The sequence below is a fragment of the Peromyscus eremicus genome, chromosome 4 (genome assembly GCF_949786415.1).
Source record: "Peromyscus eremicus chromosome 4, PerEre_H2_v1, whole genome shotgun sequence".
Lineage (NCBI taxonomy): Eukaryota > Metazoa > Chordata > Mammalia > Rodentia > Cricetidae > Peromyscus > Peromyscus eremicus.
Genome location: NC_081419.1, coordinates 92,665,093 through 92,692,524, shown reverse-complemented (window position 1 = coordinate 92,692,524; position 27,432 = coordinate 92,665,093). Strand labels below are relative to the sequence as shown.

Here is a 27,432-nt window from a genome sequence, read left to right as displayed (position 1 = left end):
GTGAAGACTACTGGGGAAGGGGGCCTGTGTCCTTTCTTGGCATCAGAGGGTCTGGAAAGGTCATCCCTGGAGTGCAAGGGCCCTGTGAGAGGATCCCAAGGGAAGGAGGCTGTTGACTGCTGAGTGGAAATGTTTAGGACCTCAGAGAAAGGGCCACCTCAGCATAGTGAAGGGGCTGGAGACCCAGAGAGTTCTGCCTCAGGGAGCAATCGGTGGGGAGAGGCACTTGAGGTCTGTGGTAGAGTGATGGCCTGGGGAGGAGGGCTTCTCACTCTTACCTGTGCCAACCGGATAGCCAGCAGGAAAGCAGAGGACCGCCTGAGGTGGGGCCTCAGGAGGTGGCGCCGGCATCCCTTGACTTCTTCTACTTCTGGGAGGGATGGAGGCCTATGCAATCCACCCATTCTGTTTGCAAGCAAAGACAGGCAGGGGTCTTACTGGGGCTCAGGACCACAGGGGAGGGTGGGCCCTGGGTGTCTAGGCCTCCTGTGTGGGGACATCGAGGCAGGCCAGGGAGAGGTGTCAGACAAGACCAGCCGGCTGCTGGTGCTCTGGTGCTCGCCCTCAGAGTGGAAGGGTGGGGGTGGCGGCCAGGCATTCCTGGCTGGGAGCCCAGAGCACTCTTGTAATCACAACATGATCTCTTGTGCTGAGCAGAGAAGCTGAAGCCGGCGGGGAGAGGCCGACAGGCCCGGCTCTGGGGGCTCCAGCTTCCCTCCAGCTCTGGCTCCCGGGGAGCTGCTTCGGAATTCTCTCAGTGCCTGCTATTTTCATGCATTTGGCTGTGAGTGGCACCTCGTCTTGGGGAGAGGGCTTCTAGAGGATGGGAGGGGGACTGAACTACTAAGCAGCCACATTCTGGGGACAGCTGGGGACAGCTGGGCCTGGGAGGAAGAAGGGCATGATGAGGCAGGTGGTGGGCTGGGAAAGTCATTGGGCAAAAACACAGACCCTGGAGCCAGGCGGAAAAGGACCTCAGATCTTAATGCAGAGATGTCGTTTGCCCAGAGTAGCTCCCAGCTGGAGCTGCTATGGACCTGCTGCTGCTCTCCTGCCCATTAGCCAGCAGCTCAGACCTGGAGGGCCGGCGGCGGCGGGGCCTGTGGGAGCAGCTCTCTCCAACAGACTGGGCACAGGCCTAAGGAGTGGGGTCCAGTGCCTGGGAGACCAGAACCAAGCCGAGGCCTGTGTTTTTGTGTGTGTGGTTCTAGGTTTGAGGCAAAGAGTCCCCACCTCGACCTCCCGAATCCCCTGGCAGCTTCCCAGTCACGGCAGGTTCTGCTGCCAGAGCCATTTTTAACTCCCATTCCAGACTGTGCTCACAGCAGAACTCCCTGGGGAGCCAGGGGGAGGGGCAGCCTGCTGCTGGGAGCAAAGGCCCTGGGTACAGAAGCCCTGACCTGAGACCCCCTGAAGAGGCAGACTGGCAGACAGGCCTCACTGGGACGGGGCTTGGGGGCCTTCTACAGGCCATCTTCCTAAGGAACCCCCTTCACCTTCTGTGTACCTTCATTTGGGGATACGACCTGTTCCTTGAGTGGGAATGTGAAAGTCGGGTCATTGCTAAGCTTGGGTTCCTGGTCTTCTGCAGGGACCTCACAGAGCCGAGTCCACAATGCGCAGGCACCAGGAAAAAGATGCTGAGCTGGACCGTAGGATAGTTGCCCTGCGCAAGAAGAACCAGGCCTTACTGCGCAGGTACCAGGTGAGGGGGCTGCAGCGGCTGAGAGGACTCCTGTCCCCTCAAAAGCCTATTTGGTTTTTGTTTGTTTGTTTTTGGTTTTTCGAGACAGGGTTTCTCTGTGTAGCTTTGCGCCTTTCCTGGATCTCGCTCTGTAGCCCAGGCTGGCCTCGAACTCACGGAGATCCGCCTGCCTCTGCCTCCCGAGTGCTGGGATTAAAGGTGTGCGCCACCACCGCCGGGCTCAAAAGCCTCTTTGTACAGTGGGTTCTTTCTGAGGGCTCTAGACCATGTCTCCAGGCCCTGGCCTAGGGTTTGGGTGGATAGTCTCTCTCAGAGGCATGGTCGCAGTCTTGGGCACTGGTGATGTGGTACCTCTGCCCCCTGGTGTCCCATTGGTGTTTCTCTGTGTAGGCCTGTCAGCGTCTGTGTGTCTGTGAGCCTGGGGGGCCGTGGCCTTGCTGACCCCAGGCCCTCCCACAGGAGATTGAGGAAGATCGTCGCCAGGCCGAGCAGGGGGGCATGGCCGTGACCACACCAGCGCTCTTCCAACCCGACGGGCTCACAGTCACCATCAGCCAGGTCCCTGGTGTAAGTCTCACCCTGGAGACAGGCAGAGTTGAGGCCTGGTCCATGCCTGGGGTGTTACAACTACCCCACTTTCTCCTCTTTGCCTTTCTGGGTGCCCCCCAGCAAGAGGCCTCCTCAACAACCAAGTATTGCTGTCCCCCCCCCCCCCCGAAGGATTGTAGATGAGAGGTCACCAAACGGAAACCTTTTTACCGTCTTCTCTAGCCCAGTGGCTCTGTACATATGCCCTAAAGCACCACCTTCCCCCAACCCCAGCCCCTGAGGCCGAAACCCTGCAGGAAGCGGAGGACAGAGAGGTCTGTTGAAAGCGAAAGAAACTGTGTCTTAGACTTTGTATTGTCTGCCTGCTCTGGATTTCTCAACCCAGAGATGACAAGCCCTTGTGGCATCTTGGGCCCCTGGGTTGGCCCTGAGCTCTGAATAACTAATGCCATTGGCATGTGGACTCCTGAAGGGCCAAGCTTCTCCAAGGGCTTTCCAGAGAGGGTGGGGGCCAGTACCCAAACCTAGGAACCCCCCTGCCCAGCACCCAGCACCTGGTCCTGCCCAGGACTACCCATGTGGCCTGAGCACACAGGCGTCTCACTCCGCAGGAGAAGAGGGTGGTCAGCAGAAACTGGGTCAGGGTGCCCCCTTCCCCTGGGATGACTGGCGCCCTGACAGATGAGGATGCTGCAGACACGACGGGCGTTTTCTGCATGGGGGACCGGGTGGAACTAGCTGTGACCATGGAGAACAAAGCCAAGGTGAGCAGGTGGAGCATCCAGACCCCAGGTGGGCATTCTCATCTCCCTTGGCTCAGCCATGATGCTCATCTATACCCTCTTCAGGCCAAGCGGATCGTAAGTGAAAAACCCACCGCCCCAGCAAGGAACCCAAGGGCCAAGGGGACATCTGGAGGCGGCCGGGGCCAGAGTTCTCCCCTGCAGGTGACTTTCAGCCCACATTCAGCAGGGAAGGTACATCTTCAAGAAAGGGTAGGGACACAAATCAGCAAGCCCTATGTGGAGGAGGCAGAGAAACGAAGTCAGATATGTCCCTCGCCTGGGGAACCTGGCCTAGGCACCACCTTCGAGAATTCTCACCCTCTTCCCCTTCTCTGGCTTCTATCCACTTTGGGTGCACCTTGCCGTGAGAAATGGTTAAAGTCCGAGATAACGATCCAGCCATGACTCAACCCCCGAGGTGACAGAGGGATGTGTAGGTGACTGGCTATGTGCCAGCTGTGACCTCTAGGGGGCAGCAGCCCCTTGTAGTTGATCTTGCTCCCAGCCTCTGGGTGTCCCTCCCGTCTAGGGCCCGTCTACCCACACCAACAGCTAAGAAAGGTGATACCTCCCTTTACAGACAAGGAAATGATGCACGGAAAGGTTCAGTTACTGCTCCCAAACTGACCGCTAACAAGTGTTTGGGTGCAAACCGTCCATAGCAAGCACAGCATGCTGGAGATGAGACAGACCTAATTATGCACGGGGAAGTGGAGACCATGAGGGAGTGCCACTGGAGTCCTCTCCCTACTTCTCACTCACAAGCCTGTGTGTCTTTTTCTTGCAGGGTGTTCCGGAGCCCCGGAGTCCAGGCGTGGCCCCAGGCCCACCTCCCCAGCAGCCCGCGGGACTGCCCGCAGAGGCCAGGGATGACTACAGGCAGTGGAAACGGGAGCGGGAGCAGATCGACCTGGCCCGCCTGGCCCGGCACAGAAATGCACAGGGTGACTGGAGCCGCCCGTGGGACCTGGACAAAGCCAAGCCCATGTGGGTGGCATGGCTGAGCATCTTGCTGAGCCATTTTGATTGTGGGACCCGGGTAGGCCTACTATGGGTGCCTTTTGGAGGGAGAGGACCAGCCTCGGACTTCTGGTCAGACCCTGGGCTCAGGGTTCTGTGTGCCCCCTCTTTCTTGGGTCCACCACCTTTATGCCCTGAGCTCTGAGGTTAGGGGAAGCAGTGTCAGGGTAGAGCCTGAGGCAGGCTCTGTCCCATACTGTCACCAGTGGACAGACTAATGCCCTCCTCTGTCTCACACAGGCCACAGGACAGCAGCAAGCCTGGAGACAAGGACTCGGCCATAGGCAGAAAGGGTGAGCCTCGTGTCCTTGTGCCTTGTTTGTTGGTTTGTTGAGACATTCTTAGCCCAGGCTGGCCCAGAACGCATGATCCTCCTGTCTCATCCAGGATCCCGTTCTCCTCTCTTTTCTGTCTCATCAAAGATGAAAGGGAGCATGGAGAAATATCTTCCTTTCCTTCCTTCCTCTCCCACACTATTTGATCTCTCTTGTGTCCTCTGAGACACAGCTCAGTCTGGATTCAGTGGCAGCTGACCTGGGTCTTCCCAGACACTGGTCCTTGCGGGGGAAAGTCTGAGTGGTCCTCCCTGACCTGCTGTGGGAACAGTTCTGTGGACTTCTGGTGCCTTCCTTCCTCATACACAGAACCTGGGGGCTAACAAGCTGGCCATGTCACCTAGCTGGGGAGTGGAAAAACAGTCCAGGACTACAGGCCAGGCCAGGCTGTAGCTAGAGTTTTCCAGCCTGGCCCACAGTCAGGGCAAATCTCTTTCACCTGCCAGTCCCGCAGCCTCTCAGACCCGACCAAGTAAACACAGAGACTTATGTTGCTTTCAAACTGTATGGCCGTGGCAGGCTTCTTGCTAACTGTTCTTATAGCTTAAATTAATCCATTTCCTTTAATCTATACCTTGCCACATGGCTCGTGGCTTACCGGCATCTTCACAAGCTGTTTCTCATCGTGGCGGCTGGCAGTGTCTCTCTCACTCAGCCTTCCACTTCCCAGCTTTATTTTCCTCCTTGCCCCGCCTATACTTCCTGCCTAGCCAACGGCCAATCAGTGTTTTATTGATTAATTAGCAACACATTTGCCATACATCCCACAGCATCCTCCTTGCTGGGGAGGTGGCTTGGGCTTTGGGAGAGGTAGGACTCCTAACAAAATTACCACTGGTAGCTTCTTGGTACTAGAGAACTGCTGTTTCTGTTTCAGATCCTTTGACACTCCCATCCCCATTTCCTTTGTCTCCCTTTAGGTCCTAGGACCCACCAGAAGCCACAACTTCCCCCACCATCCATGGATGGAAAACGTGAGTTGGCAGAGAAAAGGAGCAGGATGGCTTCAGCTGGCGAAGGCAGTCACCACAGCCCTCTGGTCTCAATGTCTTGCAGGTCGGGGTGGACCATCTGGAAGACCCTCAGTGACATCCACCATAGTCAGCAAAGCCCAGGGGAAGGAGAGGCTGACTGGCAGGGCCCGAAGGTAACAGGTGGCTGGGGACAAAATCAAGGCAAGCGTATAGGTGTCCTCATTTCCGGGACTGGCCCAGGTCTCCCCAGGGCCTCGGCTTCCTGGCTTCCCGCTGCCTGCTCTAGGTTAATGAGATACCGAGAAAGGCATAGGTGGTGGAGGTGAGCGCCAGGCACCCAGAGACTGTGGTAATTACAACAGCTCGCTTCCTCTGGGATGTGAGGTGTGCCTTTCCCAGGCAGAGCACGCAGGGACATGCCTGGGGTCCCCATGGATCTCATGGTGCAACAGGCTTGGTTATAAACAGCAGCTGGGGACCCAGGGTGGATGCTCAGAGGAAATGGCTGGGTTTGGGAAGCAAGGTCAGGCTGGCAAGGGAGCATCCGGGAGCCTCACGGTGGCTCTGGCCTCGCTCTGAAACCACCGGGCTTTAGCTTCTCTCTGGGGTACACGAGCTCCTGGCTGGGGGGGGGGGAGGGTTACTTGAAGCCAGGCAGAACCTGGCACAGGACCTGCCACTTGCTCTGTTTCTACAGGTATGACCTGAAGGAAGAGGAGAAGCTGCAGAGCCAGGAGGTGGGCGTGGGCTACAACGGTCTGGGGACAGGAGCCCTAACTTTACTCGTCAGCTGGGCTATTCTTTTGCTTCAGGGAAGCCAGAGCACCATGAAGACTCCCAGTGCAGAGGAAGGACATGTACAGAAGCAGGGTGAAATGGAACCAGGCAGACAGGAGACCGTGCCTGCAACCAGTCCGGCTCTGGCCTCCCCAGAGGGGCTAAAGGGGGAGTCAGGAACCTCTACAGCCGGTTTGGCCCTAGACTCCCCACAAAATTCTGACTTGGCTCCCCTTGACCTCTCTCTAGGAGGAGCTTGCATCCCCAAGCCTGGAGAGAGCACAGATGGGCTCAGTCCAAAGTGCGGGGCTCTGGAAAGTCCGGGGCCACAGCCAAATGGTTCTGAGCAGCGGACCCTGGTGCGGGATGCCCACCAGCCTGGGCTGGAAGTCCACACTTATGCCGAGTCACAGGGCGAAGCAGAGGTCTCAGAACCCAAGGAGGACAGGGCTGGTGAGGCTTGGGCCCAGCAGAGCCTGGCACCAAGAAGCAGGCCCCCGAGAGGAACTGGCCAAAGGACAAGAGGCACAAGTAGGAGAACCAGGGCAGGCGGTCCTGGCCCTGCAGGAAGATGCTGAGCAAAGCTCGTGGAGTCGGGGAGCCAGGCTAAGGAGGGGAGAGCTCAGTCCTGAGTCTTTGGTGTGGCAGGAGTCTGGCTGCTGTGGCTTGTAACTGTTTGGTCGAGCAGTGTGGCAAAATTCCGCAGGGACACCACGCGAGGGCCTCTTACGCACATCTCTCGACACAAGTGGGATTTTACATGTAGGCAAGGCCCCTGGTGTATTTGCCAGGCTGGGATCTCCTGTTCAAGGATGGTATCCCTGGACTGGGCCTACTGCTACCTAGGATAGGCCTTTCCCACAAAGCAAGAGTTGGTAGTACCCCAGAACGTGGGTCTGTTGGCAGTACCCCAGAACGTGGGTCTCCTGGCTCCCTGTCATTCCTCATTCCCAGGTCTCCCTCCCCAGGCACAGCCCTCAGGTGCCTTAACTTTAGATGGTCTCAGAGCTGGTGTGGCCAGCCCAGCCCCTTTCTGACACCCATGCCTTTCATCCAGGTGACTCACGGTCCTGGTCTTCCAAGATGGCCAAACTGGGATTTCAATAATCGCCTGAGGCCCAGAGAAAGTGGGTTGAGACTCACGGCTGACAGGAACAAGGGTGGAGTGGAAGAATAGAATCCCAGGCTTCTTGGGGGGAAAGGAGGCATTGCCGGGCCTCTTCTCTGACCTGGGCTAGGCTTCTCTTGTCCATGGCCACAGGAGAATGGGAGAGCTCACCAGCAGGTACTGAGTCTGCCTCTTCTATATCCAGATCAGACATCATGGGTGCCCTGAATGGACCCTGCAGCCCAGGGCCGTTTCCTGACTTCTCTTCCTTCTGCATTTCCCCTCACCAGGGCCGGGCACAAGCGAGCACGTAGAGATAGAGGAGTAGCAACCGCAGCTAAGTGCAACATGAGGAGGTGTCTTTCTAACTCAGGCTCCATGCAGGCCCCTCCCATGAGGCCCACGGCTGGTGAATTATCCAGACTCTGCACAAGCTGTGGCTCCCTTTCAATACAACAAACATTTCCTGAGCGTCTTCTCCCAGTGATCCAGCCGGTGGGCGAGGGTGACTCTGCCAGCAGGAGGGAGGGAAGGAACTCAGTCATCCACAGCTCAAGGCTGAATGGCAAGTGCTGTTCTGTCTGCAGATGCCTGGCAGCCCTGGGGACGATGAGGGTAGGAGCCTGAAGAGAGCCACCCCACCTTTGCTGCCCTCTTTTGATGTGGCCTGCGCCCTTTGCTCCTAGGCCCTTATCTGGATGGCACCATGCAGCCCCCTCCCCTTTCCTCTCCTTTCCTTATGTGAGGGGAGTCTCACATAATCCCCTGAGACTCTAGGGAAGGCCCACACCAGCTCCATCTTTCCACGCGAGGCCTGACACTTGGGCTCCTGTCTTGGTCTTCCTTCCTGGCTCTTGGTTCCATCTAGTCCCTCTACTCAGGTGGAGGGAATCCTCAAACAGGTCAAGTTGTTCAGAGAATTCTTCTCACACTTCCGTGGGGCCGGAGGTGCAGGTTGAACCCAGTGGGGCTGGGGAAGGTCTGGAAGTTTGCGTTTCTAATAAGTCCCAGGTGAGACATACATGGCTGTTCTTCTTTTTCCCCCAGCCTGAAGAACCCTTTGAGGAGTCGGTTCTGGAGTGGGGTGTGTGAAGGGTTCGGTTAGAGCGGAGTCTAGATTGTAAGGGCAAGTTGCTGGCTACGCAGGAACCAGGAGAGTGCGCCCCTGTCAATGGAAGAGGCTTCCTGGCTTCAGAGGCTCCTGTGGAAGATTCTTTGGGCAGTGGGTAGTGGAGTCAACTCTACAGTGTATCAAAAGGAAGCTGACCAGGCAGGGATATGACAGGTTGAACTGGGAGGGTCAGCGTGGGGGTCAGCGGAAGTTTGAAAAGGCAGAAAAACATTCCTGTACATGTGAGACATGCCTGGGCCCGAGTGAAGGATCCAAATTCAATTTTTCTATCCTGCCTTCCAGTCTCAAGTATAGGTCTTTGGAATGTGACATGGGCCCTGGAGCTCATGACTCCTAAAAGATGGGACTGGAATAGAGTGGGTTCAGGCAGAACTCTTGAATTCAGATATTGCGAAGAAATGATTGTGATCAAGAATTTGAATTCTTGGCTGGGGGTGTAGGTTGTAGTTGTAGTCCATTCTTAGCATACATGAACCCCTAGGTTCAGTCTCTAGGATCCCCAAGACAGCTAGTGAGTAGGGAGGGAGACAGGGAAGGGTAGAGGGAAAGAGAGGGAGATGGAGAGGGGGTGGGAGAGAGGGAGAGAGAAAAGAGATTCACAGTTTGCTTCCCACTGGATGTTGCCAACTCTCCAATGCGCTTCATCAAACAACACAGAGCATGACGTGTTTGCCCATGGGCTGAGGATGTAAAAACCTGGCAGGGTTCTAGCTGGTTCTTACAAAGGGACCTAAGCAGGACAAAGAGCTAGCAAGGAGGACTGAGAGGATATGGGGCTTTTCTTCACGGGCAACAACCATTCAGTAGACCACTGGGGGAAGCCATCCTAGGGACTGGAGAGAACGGAAGCCTGCAGTGCTATCAATAACACCAAGCTTTTCCTGGGAAAGGGGAGCGCTTCTCCAAGACAAGATAAGGGTGACACTCCCAGCTCTCTGTCCAGGGGTGGCCCACCTGCTCTATTACAGAGTCAGCTATGGAGCAGGAGAAATCCATATCCATCGTTCTCTTTAGGCTACAAAGAACTGGTTGTGACTCTTCCTGGTCGCTTTGTTGAAAGGTCTGACCGAGAGCTTTCTCTTAGGAAGCCCCTTCTTTCCACTGACCTACAAAAGTAGGAGTCTTCATTAGACAGAGCTCTGGGGAACCAGATGCAGGGCTGGGAGGTGCCGAGCAAGGACGGGACCCAGAAGGACCCCGTAGGGAGAGGACACGAATCTTATACAGAAACCTTGAAACAAAGAGAGCAGAAGGAAAATGGAGACAGAACTGTAAGAAAGGTGCGTGTTTTGATCCCAGGCACCATGGTAGGGTAGAACACACCTTGGAGTCACTGCATATGAACCCTGGACCTCCCATCCACCTTGGTCAACTTTAACCTCTAAAAGCCTCTGTTTCCTTATCTGCAAAATGAGGTTTGCAGTACAACCTTGAAGGGGGTTGTTGAGAAAGCTAGAGTATGCAAAATCTACCTGCTCTCAGCAGACTGTGGCAAGAGCAGCCTGACACACAGATGGTGAATAAACGAGGTGGACGTTTGATGTGATGTCCATGTGTGCTTGTTTTCTGTCATTTCTTACTTTCCTCTTACTGGGGATCAGTACTCTCTCAGGGAAAGGATGGCAGTTTTTGCTTCACTATTTTCCTCCAGAAGCCCACCCCCTCGGGAGCTTCCTCTGAGTCTCCCAGAATGAAGTTCTGCACCCAAATGAGCAAATGACTGATTTTCTTATGGCTAAGCTCAGCTATTTAAAACAACATACAAGTTTGGAAGGTCTGACCACTAGTTAACTCCAGCCCCGGTTCTGCCCTCAGAAACAAGAATGACAGGAAAAGACAGCACCGGTCCTTAAAAACACCAAGAAATGGCAAAATTTTCCATATGGACTGTCTTTTCTGGAGGTGTGGGCTAAACGTGGGTAGGGGTTGTCAAGAGAATAGAGAAAAACAAAGGTACCACCCTTTCACATTGGGTCATTTATCAGTGTCCACCAGCATCTCCTTCCGAGTCAGGGTTATCTGGGCTACAGAGGAAGGACAGATCGGGTGACCATGGCCTCCCCACAGAGGCAAACTTCAGGGCTGGGAACGTGAAGAGGAGACTAGCAGAAAGGCCAGACTGCCGCTGCTTTCTCTCAAGTCTGCTGCGCCTACGTCACGGCTCTCATTAAGCATCCACTTGACGCCAGGGAGGTGAAACAGCGCAGACCTGGCACCAGAAAGGACAAGCGTGGCACCCACTGCTCCTTTTAAGGACTGGTTGGAGAAGCAGCAGGCCCCGGGGCAGGAGGTGAAGCAAACACATCAGCACCTCCGAGGCAGAGGGAGGGGGCTCGCAAGCCTCCCTCCATCTTAACAAGCTCTCCAGGGCAAACTGTCAAAAATAATGGACAGTGTAGGCTTTTTCCTTTTTCTTACAAACTCTGGAGACACAGTGTTTCCTCTCCCTCCAGCAGGGCAGCTGGCTCCAGTGAAGCAAAAGGGCCACAAGTCACATTGATAACCAGCTGGCAAAACACAAAGATCCCCAAGCTACAGACTCAGAGGGCAAGGCTGGGCCAGCTCTCCAACTTCAGTGTGCATGGGAATCACCTGGAAAGCTGGTTTTTTGTTTGTTATTTTTCTGTTTTATTTATTTTTGGTTTCTCATGACAGGCTTTCTCTGTAGCCCTGGCCCTCCTGGAGCTCACTCTGTAGATCAATCAGACTGACCTCAAACTCGGAGATCCACCTGCCTCTGCCTCCGGAGTGCTGGGATTAAAGGCGTGTGCCACCACAGCCTGGCTGGAAAGCTGGTTTTAAACAAAAGGCCTTTCTCCACTTCCTGTCACAGCTCCACCCACTTCTCAGGTGCTGCTGATGCTCTTGGTCTGGGAGTTAGTGTCATGTATGCTGGCCTCCCCTTCACATTTCCTTCCATGCATCATTTTTTTCTAACACGGGAATGGCTATTCCCTTGAAAATATATTACTTCATGTGTGTGTACCGCCCTTTTATTCCCAAGGCCTTAAAGCCCTTTCACATCCACTACTTCCCTTTGCTCTCCTGATACCCCACTTGGTTGGCAGAAGAGGCCCAGGTCTTTTCCAGTGCTACTGATAAGTTGTCAGGTTTCATAACTTCCCGTTCATTGGTCACTTCTGAGAGCACACTGCCTCCACACCCAGGTCCTGGTCATGCCATGAGCTGACTGCACCTGAGAGATGGGCTCCAGTAACTCTTTCTTTTTTTAATACATATTTTATTTTGTTATGTGCATGATTTTGCCTGTGTGCATGTCTGTGCACCATGCTCATGACTGATGCCTGTGGAGGCCGTAAGAGGGTGGGGGATCCTCTGGAACTGGAGTTACAGACAGTTGTTAGCCACCATGTGGTTGCTGGGAAAGGAACCTGGGTCCTCTGGAAGAGCAGCCAGTGCTCTTAACTGCTGTTCCATCTCGGCAGCCCTGCTTCTTTAACTAAGGGGACAGATGGCTTCTAGGACACAAGGGGAGAGATCTTAGCTAATGACTATGAGCACTGAGGGAGGAGAAGAAGGTATATTTAAAAAGAAATCACTTCTGATGAACGCAGGTTTTTTTTTTTTGAGGAGTTTGTTTTGAGAGTTTTGATGTTCACTTGGCACACTCTAGGCGCTCAATAAATACTAAATTAATGGTAATGATTTGTGGAAAATATTCCTGAGGATATTAAACAGAATCTTGCTGCTGGTATAAAAACTAATGACTGAAATTAGGAAAACGGGGCTGTTTAGGCAATAGAGCGTGATGGCCATAGGCAAGAAGTGTGTGGTAATTTTCTGGTCCCTTTCTTGCAGCTTAACCAAGGCTTCCAGAATTGAATAGGACCACAGGAACTGGCTCAGTGAAGGTGCTTATGACTGACCAGGTGACTCATGTGCAAGAGGGACCGCTAGGGGCCGGGTTTGTTCTGACAATGGACATCCTAATAGCGTTGGGGTGTGTGGCGAAGACAGGCTTGGTTTGTTTTTGTTTGATGAGCTATTGGAGGGAACAAAAACCGTAACACAGGCTCTCTGCAGCAGAAAACCACAGGCTACGTCTGTGAGGGAAACAGATGTGACCAAGAGACTGTCCACAGTGCAGCTATTTTTGTAGATCTACATTAAGGCTGGGGCAGAGAGGACAATGAATGGGCCGAAAAGCTGAAGCTGCATCCACATAGATGACAGCATGGACGTCTGGCTCCCGGGTAAAACTGGAGAGTCAAACCCAGGCCCATCAACATGGAAGGAAGGAACTGTTCAGCCAGGTCGGTGCATCGATAGTTCAAGTGAGATTATGGGCTGTGGTGCAGGTTCCACGAGTGGACCGTGATAGCCACACCATGATGACATGTCATTACATCCATCATGGTGACCACCCAGGTGATCAACAGACTCTGAGGACCCAGTGCTCCATGCCAGGCACTGAGTTGGCACTGGGCATGAGAAATGAGCTAAGCCGCTGCAGCCCTTTCCTCCCCAGAGGGAGGCCAATTAAACAGTCCAGCTGTGGCCCTTTTGTTACCGAACTGCAATTCCAGAAATACCTCCATTTTCTGCAGACAGGAAGGGAGGACAATTATTACCCTTCTAAATAGCTGCAGTGGCCCTAAAGCCACGAACCTTTCCGCGCTCCTTAGAGCAGCGTGTAGGAACAAGTAGATGTTCTGCGTCCTGCATTTCAAAACAGGATATAAATACTCGACTACAGAACACACCGGCTTAGAAGTCCCCAGGGAAAACTGAAAAACAAGGTAGACAGAAAAGCTTCCCAAACCGTGGTGCCAAACCATGTAGCTGTTAGCAGGGGGAAATAATGCTGCTTCAGGCTTCCGAGAAACACTTCTTTGTGCCTGAGAATCCGTGGAGGAAAGAGAAAAATACAAGCTTATCCACTGGGCTTCCTGACCCCATACTTTCAAAACTTCATTCTCTTTTGCCTTCGAATTCAGGCTGCCAGGGAATGAATACACACGGTAACTTTCAATATAAGCAGACACCTAGGGATTGTCCCAGTGCAGAGAAAATCTCTAACGCCCTTTGCACAGACCTTCAGGCTTAAAAACATAGGCAGTTTTGCTCCTGAACATTTGCAAAGAAAGCTGTTTCTGACGCCTGTTCCCATCCCATCGGGCCCTGTGGTAATCAGCCAGCAGGTTCTCCATGTACCTACTGCTGTCTCTGGCCAATGTGGTAAGCTGTGTGCAGCTGTAGAAGCCACATGTCCCCATCTGCAGAAAGGAGGGGCTGAGTCAAAAGCCACAGAACTCACTCCTGCCTTACCAAGCCCTCTCACAGAAAGCCATTGTGTAGGCTCAAGAGGGAAATAAAGGAAGGGCGGGACTTTCTCCTCGCCTCCCTGCAGACTACAAGGTGAAGTAAAAGCACAGTGGCTACCCCCTAACAGCTCTGGAGAAGTGCAGGCCACAGGGGGCTCCACCAACACTGGCTTCTCGCTCTGGATTTGTACTGGGCACCATTGTCTGGTAATGAGCTGAGCTCAATTCGTACCATGTATTTTTGCAGCATAACTAATCCCTTATATTTATGCTTTTCACCCACATGGCTTTTTTTTTTTTTTTTTTTTTGCTTTAAGGAGAGAAAAACCCCTCACCTTTGAAGCAGCCTACACCTCTTAGCCGCTTGGTTCCAGGGGAGACAGACTCTCATCAGGCAGTACAGATCAGGCATGCGTTTGTCTTTTCCAGTGTTAGGCTTCCTCAGCTACTAAAAGGCCAACCGTTTAAGGTGAGAACGTGATGAGAGCAAGCAACTGTGTCTTCAGCTCAGACAGCTAAATGTTTTTGATTAAAACTTACTACTCAACACCTTCTAGCCCTTTAGCTAGGAATCTGCTAAGAGTACCACCAAGTAGAACTTTTGTCTGCCCTCCAGCTTTTTGGCAAAAGCTGGCATCATCTTCCGACCCCACGAGGCTGGCTTCCTGACTAAGATGGATCCTGCACCCTCTTCTCTAATCTGTTCAGTTGCAGCCCTGAGAACATCAAGGCAATTGCTTTTCCTTCTAAACCTATTCATCAGCACCCAACCACGGCATCTGAGACCACAGACTCCTTCTCCATGAAGTCAGCAGGAGAAACGATCAACTTACACAGGCTTAGGCAGAGTTCTTAGAATGTATTTTTGTTCACCTGAAAAATAAAACTTTTAAAAAATATACAGGACTTTTAAAGTACAGGGATATCTCGAATGGCTGAATTAGAAATAACGTCTCTGGTCATTGTTCACAGCGAGGGCTGAAGAAAAATGTCCCAATTCCAGTGAAGGCTCTGGAGAGTCGGGAGGCCAGCTGGACCACGAGTGGTCTTGCTGGACCCTGATTCATCCCAAAGTGGATTTAAACAGTCCATAAAGCAGGGTCACGAGGGGAGGAGGAATGGACTCCCAGATATTCTCCCATGAGTCCTGAGGATTCTTGGAATAAGAGGTCAATTTACAAATTATTAAAATATAGGACTAAAAATTCACACCATAAATATAAATTACAGGCTATTATTGAAGTTATAAAGTGACATTTTATGTTTCTTCCCCCCAGTCTCTCATCAAAAATTTAAAAAGTCCCCATGGGCCTCCTAATGACTGAAGTCCTCATCAGCTGTGAAAAAATCTCCAAGCCCAGACACCTTGGGGTGTTGGCAGGCCTGCTGGGAGGCCGAGCGAGCTTAGCAGCTACTTTCTTGCCCAGGACAGGACATGGCTTAAATCAAGACTGTTTGTTGTCCTGTAAACCTGAATCAGAGCTAACTACAAGGTAGGCCAGAAAACTGGATAGACAGTTCAGGACAAAGGTGGGCAAGGTTCCTGTTTGTTTCTTTTTTAAGTAGCTCATTTCCCAAAAAGGAAACACTAAGAGGTCTGATCTCTGTCACTGCCCACACTCAATTGCCTAAAAGCAAGTGGCAGAGGAAATGGAATCCAAATTGAAGAAATGGAATTCTTGCTGCCCTGGAGCTGTGTGTGTGTGTGTGTGTGTGTGTGTGTGTGTGTGTGTGTCCGTCCCTTGACATCTGTCACCACCTCTAGAAAACTTGCTGCATCTAAGTGGGAGCTTGTCAGGAATGAGGGAGACAAGCTGCCAATTCAACCTTCCACGGCTGGTCTCTTCACTGGCTGTCTAAGCACACTCCTAGGCTTGAGATCTATACAGTAACTCAAAACCAGAGCACATCAGAGCTCTGGTTTTGAAACGGATTTTGTCCTAACGGCAAGCTGCTGTGTTGTTTCAGGCTCAGAAAATAGGAAATGCAAAAATGAGTGAGACAAGATCTAGAAGGGCAAGAAATTAAATAAGACAAGATCTGGAGCCAGAGAAGATAACTGAGGAGCCGGAAAAGGAACGAGAGAAAACACTTGCCAATCACTGTACTTAAAAAGGCTTGCTCTTCCTAAAGGAATTCTGTGAGGGGAAGGGACTGATCTAAACACAGCACTTACTCCTCTCCATTGCCCCTGGCGTATATCCAGATATTCAGGGAGGCAACAGGAAGCCACTTTGGTGGGAGCTCTAGGATGGGAACCAGAGGGGGAATCAGCACATTCCCCACCCTTCCGAAACTGTTTCTACTACTAAGGTTTATCCACCGTCATGGTAGCAATCTAAGAATGATTATACTCTTGTGTAAGAACATCAGGAACTTAGCTTTCGGAACCAGGAAGGGAACAGGTGAAAGAGTGGGTGAGATGGAAAAGAAAAAAAAAAAAAAAGCTGTGTTTGTGCCCTTCTGGCTAAGTGCAGTTTGGACGCCAGCAAATAGCCCTTGCTGGACCCCACCATTCAGTAGCTACCCAGGGTGTGGGGAAATACATAGAGTTCTATGTGATTATAGCTTCTAGTGCATATGTCAACAACTATATACAGGGATCTATAAATTAAACGCATGTCTGGCCACTGCAACTAGGTTGACGTACCTGAGCTCCGCTACTTTTGGTGCTCTCTTCTTTCCGAGAGCTTCATCTTATTAAAAAAAAAAAAAGAGCCCTACACAACTCCCTCCCCTCCCCCTGAGTCTTGGGGATGGGGCGCCCGAGTCACCCCCTGCTTTAGGATACACCAGAGCTAGCGGCGCAGAAGGGCTGGGTGCTAGGCTCTCCCCACCCCCCCACCCCCAGCTCCCCTTATGGCTCAGGGCCCTGGCGCAGCCCGGTGCTGGGAAGATCAAACCCCGAGTCCCCGGCGAATCGTGGTCCCTTGGCTGAAGATCCGGTTGTGCGTTCCCCGCTCCCCGGGGCGAGCTGGCGACCGCTGAGGTGTGTGTGGGGGCGTTCGCTCGCGTAGGGGTCACTCCGGAGGGCTCCGGAGCCGGTCCTGCTGCAAAGTCCTGCCTGTGGGCTTGGGGGACCAAGATTCCCGACCGCCCCCAACGCGGAGAGGTTCAACGACTCCGGGGCGCTGCAGCCGCTTCCTCTTCGTCCTCGTCCGGCCCTCGCGGCCGCTCGAGCGGCTCGGCTAGGGGGTTGTCGGCCGCGGGTTCCGGGGGCGCCGGCCTCGCCGCCTGCAGCGGGGGAGCGTCGCGTGGCGCCTCGCGGCGGGACGACCTGGTGCCGTTGGGCCCCGCCGCCGCCCCCGAAGTCCCAGACGGGCCGGTGGTGTTGGAGCCGCTGGGGGGCGGGCCGGCGGCTCCCCCCGAGGTCCCGGCGCCCACCGGCTGCCAGATGAGGCTGTAGTAGACGGCCAGGACGATGGCGGCCAGCGACACAGAGAGCACGTAGGCGAACACCGTGGCGAGCCGGACCCACTTCTTGTTGGTCTTGGCCGCCATCTTCGCCTTCTTGTCCCCGGTGTAGGTGGCCGGCTTGCCCCGCTCGGCCGGGGCCGCGTCGCGCTCCTTCATGGGGGGGCCCCGGCCTTTGCCCCGGTGCTCCACGGCCCCGGCTGGAGGGGGCCTGACGGCCTGCGAGGACTGGGCAGGGGGCGTCCCGGCGCCCTAGCTTCCCGGCGGCCCCGCGCTCCGCCGCCGCTCCTCACGCCGCCCGCCCGCAGCCCGCCACCGCGTCGCTGCTGCTGCCGCCGCCGCCGCCGCCGCCGCCGCCGCCGGGGCCCGTCACCGCCGCCAGCGCCGCCGCCGCCGCCGGCCCGCCAGCTGCTTCCCGGCCGCCGCCACAGCCACAGCCGCCCGACTCCGAGTCCCCATCCGCTGCCGCCGCCTGCCCAGCCGCCGGCCGCCTGGTCTCCAGTGGCCGCGCGGACCGCGCACTCCGGCACCAGCCCGGCTCCCCCGCGGGGCGCGCCGGTGCAGGGGGCGGGGCCGTGCGCTGCCCGGGGGCCTGCCTCTTAAAAGGGCGATGCAGAGGCCCGGAAGTGCCTCTTGGGGGAGGCGGCTGCGGCCGAGCGTCGCGGGCCCCCTGGGGACGCCCAGTTAAGAGAGAGTTAAGGGAGGCTGGGCCTTAAAGGGGCGACGGACGCTGCTTTAAAGGGGGAAACGGCGGCGTTTTGCGGAAGGGAGTGCGGAACCGGGAGGCGGCGGGGCGGACCAGCTGGGCGGAGAGCTGTCAACTCAGGCGTCTCTCCACCTCGCCCCAGGCTAGGAGGTGGTAGGTGGGAGGGCCAACCAGGCCCGGGTCCCTTAGGGCTCCGAAATGGGGCTGACATTAAGCTCTTGGTCTCCAGCTTCCTCTCGAGGAGGGGGTGTAGTGGTGTCCCAGATCCCTTCACCCCAAAGAGTCGGTTCAGGTCGGAAACCTGGCGCGCACAACGACACCGCTGCCTGTCGCGATTCTTTTCTCCTTTTGGGCTGGACTCTGAGACTACACGAATCTTGCCTGTTTGGGTCCTCTTAGGACCCCTGAGTCAAGCTGCCGTGAGCCTCAGGGACAGAGCCAAAGTTTGACTCGCCTGCCACCTTAATCTGAGACAACAGATCTCAGGTCCTACTCAGGTCTTCTGATTCCCAGGGTTGGCCTTGAATTGAACCCAAGGGGCTGCACTGAGCTGGTGGAAGGCATCTACCACTGTTTTTATTTTTGTCTCTTTTCCTTCCTTCCTTCCTTCCTTCCTTCCTTCCTTCCTTCCTTCCTTTTCTTCTTCTTCTTCTCCTTCTCCTCCTCCTTCTTCTTCCTTTTTTTTTTTTTTTCAGCCCCAGGATCTAAAGAATTGTCTTTTCCCATCTGAGGTTTGTCCTACTAGGCTTTAGACTTTGTGTTTGTTCTTCCGGACCTTTGGGTGCCTCTGTATGAAGGGACTCTCAGTGACCACCTCCCCTATGCCTTCACCTTCTCCTTTGTTTCTTCTTCCTATTTCCTTCTCTGTGGGATTCACTATGATTTCTGGGGCCCTCCTGCTTGAATCTTCCTGTGTTCCCCAAACTGTCGTTGTGAACAGTCTGGGTGTCTGAATGGATGAGAGAACTGCCGATGTGAGTATGTATGGGAGGGAGGACTGTGGTACTGATGAGGTTGGGGTGGGGGGGTACCTTCTCTGTGGCCTCTGCGAGGGAGGGTCTGGGTGGCTTCTGACCTTGTGGGGCAGGCCTCCCTCTGCCCTCTCCATCTCTCCTTTTCCAGGAGCCTTTGACTTTGACGTTCTTTACCCAAGCTTTTCCCCAATCCTCCCATCCCTAGGCACAGAAGCAGCATCTAATCCAGTCCTGGTGGAGACTCAGGTAGTGCTGTGCCACCAGCAAAATGGCCCAACTCATGCTATTTCAAGGAAAAGCTTGCCCATTTACTTTCTGAGAAATTACAAGGACACTGGGAGTTTGGAGTGTTTATTGGCTTCTGTGGATTGATAGGTGGTGGTGGTGGTGGTGGTGGTGGTGGTGGTGGTGGTGGTGTGTATGTGTGTGTGTGTGTGTGTGTGTGTGTGTGTTTGAGAGAGAGAGAGAGAGAGAGAGAGAGAGAGAGAGAGAGAGAGAGAGAGCACTACTTTCCCTACCCTCCTGCTCCCAGTGCCGCTAGAGCTGGTCTTGAAGGTGGCCTATAGAGTTAACATCTATGAATTGCCATCAAATGTTGTTTCTCTTTGTCTGTTGTTCTCTGGCCCTCCTGGCAGGATTGATCATACCACCATCCCAAGGTGAATTATGCTCTAAGATCCCACATAAGACCCTTTGATTCCATTCCTGGAATGCATTCTATATTGCTTCTCCATATTTCTGTTGCAAATTTCACTTCCGTTTTCTTGCTTACTTCCCAGCAGAGTAGGAAAACAACATGTCACTCTTTTTTTCATTCTAAACAATGATGTACTCGAAGCCCTTATTCAGTTCCTCTCCCTATTCTTCCCCAAATGAAACGGTGCCAGATTCTTTAACCTGTCGTCAATAAGCACTATTTATTATCTGGATTTACATAGTGTCTTTTACCCCTGGAACTCAAAATGCTTTCAGATATAATTGAGCCTGATCTCCCTGGTGCCTGAGCCATTAAGAAACCATTAGTGTATTCCTGTTGCCGGCAACTAAATGGCCCCCTAGTGGCCTGAAAGTGAATACGCTTTTCTAAGTGCCTCTCCCCCACCAAGGTTAGGCAGGAACTCAAGAATCAAGGCAAGTTTGGGGACAGAAAGGACCCGAAAGGCCATCTTTGGTGAGTATCCTCAACCACCCTAGAGCCTCTTGTACAACATCCCTGTGGAGCACGCTGCAGCATCAGCTAAATGACTGTCTCTGCCCCGTGAAGAAGCCCTGTCAGCCTCTGGAGAAGTTTGAAGCAATCCAAGCAGCAGCCGGAACTGTGGCCTTGGATGTGACAGGCACTATGTTGAGAGTTATAAGTATTCACAGTTTATCGGTAGTTATTTTGTAGAGGAAACTGCTTCAAGAGGGTTAAGGCACTTACCCAAGGTCACATAACCAGAATTCAGTTAAAACCTAAGTCTTACTGACTCCAGGGCTTGGGTGCTTGATGCCTGCTCTTCTCTGCTTGCTAGCACAGCCAAGTCTTGTCTCTGTAGTGGCATTTGTGAGGTACCAGCCAGGTTTTCCATGGGATAGACAAACTCATTCCTCCAGCTGCTGGCTTATTGGCTATGGATGACTCCCTGCTGCTACTGTCTTTGGGAACTGTCCCTAGGCAGGCACCAAAGGGCTGTTTGGTTTTGCTCTTTGCTCTTTTGGCTCTGTTGGGGGCCCACCACCCAGCTACCAAATAAATCACACATGGAGGCTTATTCTTAATTATAAATGCCCAGCCTTAGCTTGGCTTGTTTTTAGCCAGCTTTTCTTAACTTTAAACTATTCCGCCTACCTTTTGTCTCTGGGCTTTTTCCTTTTCTTACTTCTGTAATCTTACTTTCAGTCTTACTCCGTGGCTGGCTGGCTGGCTGGTCCCTAACATCCTCCTCTCCTTGTTTTCTTGCTCTTTCTTCTTTTTTCTCCTCGGTTTCTCCTTCTATTTATTCCTCCTGCCTGCCAGCCCCACCTATCCTTTCTCCTGTCTTACTATTGGCTGTTGAGCTCTTTATTAAACCTTCAGGTGTTTTAGACAGAGTAACACAGCTTCACAGAGTTAAACAAATGCAACATAAAAGAATGCAACACATCTTTGCCTCATGAAACAAATGTTCCAAAGCATAAACAAATGTAACACATCTTAAAATAATATTCTCCAACGCCAAAGGAAGTTGCCTCTGTCTCCCCATCTACAAAACCAATAGGTGAAGTGAAATCAACATGTATTGGCAGGAGCCAGAGACAGAGGTATAGGTTAGTGGGGTGTGGGAAGGACTGAACACAGTATTGGATCAGGGAGTCTATTGTTCTGGAAGCACTGTCCTTTGAGGCAGGATTTTATACCCTGACAAAGACCTTGGGAGACTGGAGAAATACCAGAATTCCAGAACTGCCATGGAAGAAGGTCTCAAAAAACTGAGAGTGGGGTGCTACAGTGGTATTCTATGTATGGCTAGGAGCCTATTTCAGTTTGGCAAGAAGACTCAGACAATACTTTGGTATCAAAGCAACAAGGAATGTCTGGTGGGAAGGATGCCAGTATCATAGAGCTTCTTCTCAGTGTGCGCTGTCCTTTGTAGGCCAGAAAAAGGCCCTTCCAGAACTGGCCATGTGAAATAATAGAAACCAGTTGTTGACATAGCTAAGATGAAGAGCATCCAGTGAGGGGTTCCGACCAGTAGATCTAGGGAACATGTTGATACTATAGCGTCCCTTGGGCAAGCTAGCTGGGCAGCTCACAATAGTACATTGTACCTCAGTTGTGCCACGGCTTCTCAAGCATTTTAGTTTCAGATTTCCTGAGCTAGCCTTGGTAACATAATCATGTAGTCCTAGCTACTTGAGAGGTTGAGGTAGAGAAACCACTTCAGGCCAGGAGTTCAAGACCAGTCTTGGCAACACGACACAGACATAAAAAAAAAAAAAAAAAAATTGAGGTCAACAAAAAACTTTTGTTTGTGTGGGTTATAGTTATTGATATATTGCCACATTAAAAAGAAGGCAGGAATTTATAAAATATTTTGTTAGAACATTACATTTCCATTGCACGTGAACCAAGAGCATATTTTTATGAAAATAAATATAAATTATTTTAAAAATAGTTTTTAAAAAAGTAGCTTGGCTGTATTTATTTAAGATGGGGTCTTATTGAGTGGCCAAGGCTCTCCTTAAACTCACAGTTTTCCTGCTTCAGCTGGGATTACAAGTGTATGCTACTATGCCTGGTTTAGTTTCACTTTTTTTTTTTTCTCTTGAGACAGGATCTCACTGTGTAGCCCTGGCTTTGCAGGAACTAGCTGTGCAGACCAGGCCTCGAACTCACAGAGACCTGCCTGTCTCTGCCTCCCCAGTGTTGTGATTGAAGACGTGCCACTATGCCTGGCCAGTTTCACATTTTTACAACTCTCTTGCATGTTGCTTTATGGGAGACAGCTGGAGTCTTACTTTTGCTGGCACTGTGTTCCTTCGGTCAAAATATATAAAGAAAATCTGGCATCATGCAGATATGTGGTTGGAAAAATAGAAGAGTATTTTAGTAGTCTTTCAGATCGTTGTGGCTATTTTTTGTACTACATCAAATCTCAATGAGTACTAAATGGAAGTTGCAATGCAGACTATAAAACATTACTAGCTCGGCGGCGGTGGTGGTGGTGGTGGTGGTGGTGGTGGTGGTGGTGGTGGTGGTGGCGCACACCTTTAATCCCAGCACTTGGGAGGCAGAGGTAGGTGGATCTCTTGAGTTCAAGGCCAGCCTGGTCTACAGAGCGAGATCCAGGACAGGCACCAAAACTACGCAGAGAAACCCTCATCTAGCCTCTGTGTGTACTCTGTGTGACCTCAGCACACACATTGTACACATATTTACACTTAGACAAACACTCATACACATAAAATTAAATCTTTAAAAGTAAATAGTTTAAAAATTATTGAAATAGGAAAAAATACTCAAAAAGGTGTTTATCCTTATCCAGCAGGAAAAAGCAAACCAGAAATATATTCCATCTTACCGAAGTTAAGATAACCATTACCAAGAAAAGTAGTAACAGGCTGAGTGTGGTGGTGCACATCTTTAATCTCAGCACTTGGGGGGAGGCAGAGGCAGGTGAGTTCCGGGCCAGTTTGGTCTACAGAGTGAGTTCCAGATCAGTCAGGGTTACATAGTGAGACCCTGTCTTGAAAAACCAGAAGGAATAAGAATGAATGAATGAGCAAGTGAGTGAATAAATGAAGTTATGTCATTTTTTTCTGGGAAATGAATATAGCTTGAGATCATAATGTTTATTTTATTTTATTTTATTTGTGTGTGCAGGCTTTATTTGAAATATTTTTTTCAAGAACCATCACTACTACTCAGGACAAGGGCAAAGATCACCCTCTGCAGAAACTTGGGAACTGCACACATAACTGTGCAGAAGCAACATCTCAGCTGAAGCTGGGGGCTGCCCGGGGGTGGAGGGGTGTGGTGGAGGTTCAGACAAGGAGAGGTGTCAACTTCAACTGCCACCAGGGTAGTATCTTGTGGTCCTAGACAGCAGGCTGTCTTTGGGAAGTTTGAGTACAACACAGGAATTCCATTATTTGGCTACACCCCTGCCTGAGGTGCCATCAAATCAAAGTCACTCAAGTTCCTGGCCAGCCAAACTCCGGCGGCAAAGAGTCCCAAATTGAGGATCAAGTTCCTCTGGAAGTCGTTCCGATTGGTGGCGGTGGCGAAGCGGTAGACGCTGCGGGGCCAGTCTGGAACCGTGGGGGCCTCGTTGGCCCAGCCGGAGGCGCTCACCGTGTCGCCCCACTAGAAGCCATAACAGCACTGAGCACCTCCGCACAGGCTGCGCACAGCGCACAGAGTCCTATAATGTTTATTAAAATAAGCCAAACTCAAAGATGAATGCCACATTTTCTTTCACATGAGGGATTGTACTAGGGTTCTCTGAAAGAACAGACCGAGAGAATGGATTGTCTTACTGGGATGTGGTCCACGTAGTCCAACAATGGCTGCCTCACATTGTGGAGGTCGGGAATCCAGGAGTTGTTCAGTCTGCCAGACTAGGTGCCTTGCCGTCCGTCCTGATCTGCCACTGAAGACCTGAAGGAGTCCTGGAGAGCTGCTGGATATGTTGGTCCGAAAACTGGTGAAGGAACGCCACAGCAAAGGGCAGATGGATCTGCCAGCAAGAGTGAAGACAAGCAGGCAAGGCAAAGCTTCTCTTGCCAGAAGGTGTGGCCCAGATTTAGGGCGAGTCTTCCTGCTCTAAATAATCTGATTCAGAAAATCCCACTCCGGAGTGCCCAGCAGCTCGCTTTTAGTTAGTTCCAGATGCAGTCAAGATGACAACCAAAGCCATCATAGGAGTCTAGATTTTAAAAAAGCCATGGAAGCAGAAGAGGGACTATTTGGGAGGGGGAGGGGAGCCGTAGGAGGGAGAGGGAAGAGGGGATAATGGCAGCTGAATGTGATCAGAGTATATTATCTACATGTATGAAAATGCCATCTTAAAACCCTTTTTTTTGGTACTGTCAAGATATGCTAATAAGGCCATTGAGATGGCACCACAGGCAAAAATGCCTGCTGCTTGATGACCTGAGATTGATCCTGGGAAGAAGAGATGGAGAGAACCCCCTCCCACAAGTTGTCCCCTGACCTCCACACATATACCTTTGCACACCCGTGCCCACAAACACACACACACACACACACACACACACACACACACGCAAAGTAAGTTTTAAAATGTACTAGAGATGCACGAATAAAAATTTTAAAACAAAATAATTGATGAAAGACCAAGAGACAGAGCTATACATGCTGTCCAATTTCTAAACCTGACTCCATTTTTACATCTAGAACTTGACTGGTGGTTTGAATAAGAATGGCCCCCATGGGCTCATATATTTGAATGCCTGGTCATCAGGAAGTGGCACTACTTGAGAGGGATTAAGAAGTGTGACCTTGTTGGAGGAAGTGTGTCACTGGGGGGTGGACTCTGAGGTTTCAAAGGCCCAAGCCAGGCCAAGTGTCTCTCTCTTCCTGCTGCCTGTGGATCTGGATGTAGAACTCTCAGCTCCTTCTCCAGCACCATGTCTGCCTGCATGCCACCATGCTCCCCACCATGATGACAATGGACTAAACCACTGAAACTGTAAGCAAGCTTCAATTAAATGATTTCTTTTATAAGAGTTGCTGTGGTCATGGTGTCTCTTCACAGCAATAAAATAGTGACTAAGATGTTGACTTAGTGGCCATGTTTCCAAGAGGAAGGCTCCCACAGCACTCTGGCAATGCAGCCGTAATTTTCTGACTTCTTCAGAGGGTTTTTTTTTTTTGTTTTTTTTGTGTGTGTGTGTGTGTGTGTGTGTGTGTGTGTGTGTGTGTGTGTGTGTTTGAGTACTGACTACTTGAGGACTGGAGCAAGCATGAAAGCTGAATGCTAGATATGGTGTCCATCTTGATACTGAAGATAAACCTGACTGGAGATTGCATTATCATCATAGCCTTCCTGTACAGAGGTCTAACGTAAAAATCTGTACAGGCTCATAAGCTGCAGCAAATGAGGATGAAGAGCAAGAAAGTCTAGGGAATAGGGAGGTGTTGAATCTATGGCAATAGGTACGAATTGGGAAAATCTGTGTATCACACGCTAGTGTGCACTCAAGAGAACCAGCACAAAGGAGATATCCAACAGCCAAGGAGATAGGAGGACCGGCGTGTACGGCACAATGGTCACATGAACGGCCGTGGTGACCTAGATGGCGGCTGTGCACGGGCATATAAATGACGGTTGGGGTGGCCCACCAGCATGGACTCCCATACAGCAAGACTGACCTCTCTGTTACCTCCCAAGCCCAAGAACCAGCCTGTCATATGGTAACAAGTTGATTATATTGCACCTGTTTTGTTCTAGAAGTGTTGGTATCTCACTTGACTCAAAGTGGCATATGCCCTGCATGTGGAGTTAGCTTTCCATCTGAAAGACCACTGTTTGAGATGCTTAGAAAGTGTTGACTTGCTGACAAGGTGTAATTGGTTGTTTTTTATTCTTTGACTCTTTTACTCTTTGTTCTTTACTCTTTTGGGGGCCCGCCACCCAGCTCCCAAATAAATCACACAGTTATTCTTTCTTATGAGTGCCCGGCCTTAGCTTGGCTTGTTTCTTGCCAGCTTTTCTTTTCTTTCTTTTCTTTTTTTTTTTTTTTTTTTTGGTTTTTCGAGACAAGGTTTCTCTGTGTAGCTTTGCGCCTTTCCTGGAACTTGGTAGCCCAGGCTGGCCTCGAACTCACAGAGATCTGCCTGCCTCTGCCTCCCGAGTGCTGGGATTAAAGGCGTGCACCACCGCTGCCCGGCAGCTTTTCTTAACTTAAATGATCCTTTTGCTTCTGGGCTTTCATCTTGCTTCTGTATATCTTACTTTCACTCTTACTCCATGTCTGGCTGTGTGGCTGTGTGGCTGGTCCCTTCTTTTCTCACTCCTTGATCTCTCTTGCTCTCCTATTGCGCTTTTTCTCCTCCTATTTATTTTCTCTGCCTGGCAGCCCCACCTATCCTTTCTCTTGCCTCACTATTGGCCGTTCAGCTCTTTATTAGACCAATCAGGTGTTTTAGACAGGCAAAGTAACACAGCTTCACAGAGTTAAACAAATGAGACATAAAAGAATGCAAAAACCCCTTTGTATCATTGAAACTGTTAAAAATGTTTCTCAGCATAAACAAATGTAACACATATTAAATTAATATTCCACAGAACACTGTACTTTATAGCAAAAGCAGCACATGATCTCAGGATCTTCTGGCCTATTGTGCAATTCACCACCCGGATGCTATGGGTTGAGACAAGAATGGACTAGCCCCTCCAAGTAAAGTGCTAATAAGATGAGCCTCTGGGATACAGGGAATGCATGCACCCTAATTAATATCTATTATATGGTACCATAGCGGAACATGTGGAGTATAAAGTCTTAGGAAACCAGAGGTGGAAATATGAATGACCTTATTTATCTACCCTCCCCTGTGTTCCTACAGTTCTAGGTAGGAACTCCAGTGTTCAGAGAATTTGGCTTCAGAGTGGGGAATAGCTCCCCAAGGGAACAGAATAAAATCCCCATAAAAAGTGCTGCTTTTTATCTAGAATCCTTGTGCAAAGAGACCAGTAAGCCAGACCAGGAGTCACTTGCTGGCAGGGGTAACTGACTCCCATTTTTTGGAATGCCATTAAGTAATGGAGAAGGAAACTGTATTTGGTATCTAGGGGGTGCCCGGGATGTCTCTTGGTGCCCCCTTGGCTGATTTTGATGGAAAACAGGTATGTGTAGCAGCATGGTTGGAAAGACAACCCATCTAGACCAGTGGCAGTGCCCACTGAAGGGAAAGAGACTCAAAATGGTACAGAGAGGACAGGGACAGATAATATCTGTTGTGACACCGAGATCTGACTGTGGCAGTGGGACCTCTAGCTCATCCCATTTACATTTGGTAAGTTTCCCAGAGAAAACGGCCAGCACTGTAAAGGAGTTGGTCTGGTAGAATTAACGTGCTCTGGGAAGGGCGTGGTCCGAGCAGGGACACCGCAAGTGGACCCTCAATCTTGTCTTTAGGACTAAGTTGCCAGGAGTGTTGGCTGCTGAGGGCCCATGTCTG

The 27,432-nt window shown here is 51.5% G+C and overlaps 2 protein-coding genes and 1 pseudogene across 2 annotated transcripts; 1 reads left to right on the top strand and 2 right to left on the bottom strand.

Moving 5' to 3' along the window:
* Positions 1 to 662: 662 nt before the first annotated feature.
* Ccdc9b (coiled-coil domain containing 9B) lies at positions 663 to 9,230 on the top strand. Its single transcript, XM_059261143.1, has 11 exons — positions 663 to 784; positions 1,592 to 1,705; positions 2,165 to 2,272; positions 2,866 to 3,018; positions 3,103 to 3,201; positions 3,827 to 4,026; positions 4,300 to 4,352; positions 5,315 to 5,368; positions 5,451 to 5,541; positions 6,066 to 6,105; positions 6,181 to 9,230. The coding sequence occupies exons 1-11, from the start codon at positions 773 to 775 to the stop codon at positions 6,721 to 6,723; spliced, it is 1,467 nt and encodes a 488-aa protein (XP_059117126.1). The 5' UTR covers positions 663 to 772; the 3' UTR covers positions 6,724 to 9,230.
* Positions 9,231 to 14,509: 5,279 nt separating this feature from the next.
* Positions 14,510 to 17,397, bottom strand: Inafm2 (InaF motif containing 2). Its single transcript, XM_059259520.1, has one exon. It carries the CDS (start codon positions 17,241 to 17,243, stop codon positions 16,785 to 16,787), a length of 459 nt encoding a protein of 152 aa, XP_059115503.1. The 5' UTR covers positions 17,244 to 17,397; the 3' UTR covers positions 14,510 to 16,784.
* A 5,719-nt stretch (positions 17,398 to 23,116) lies between these two features.
* Positions 23,117 to 23,603, bottom strand: LOC131908480 (mitochondrial import receptor subunit TOM6 homolog; annotated as a pseudogene).
* Between the last annotated feature and the right edge of the window lie 3,829 nt (positions 23,604 to 27,432).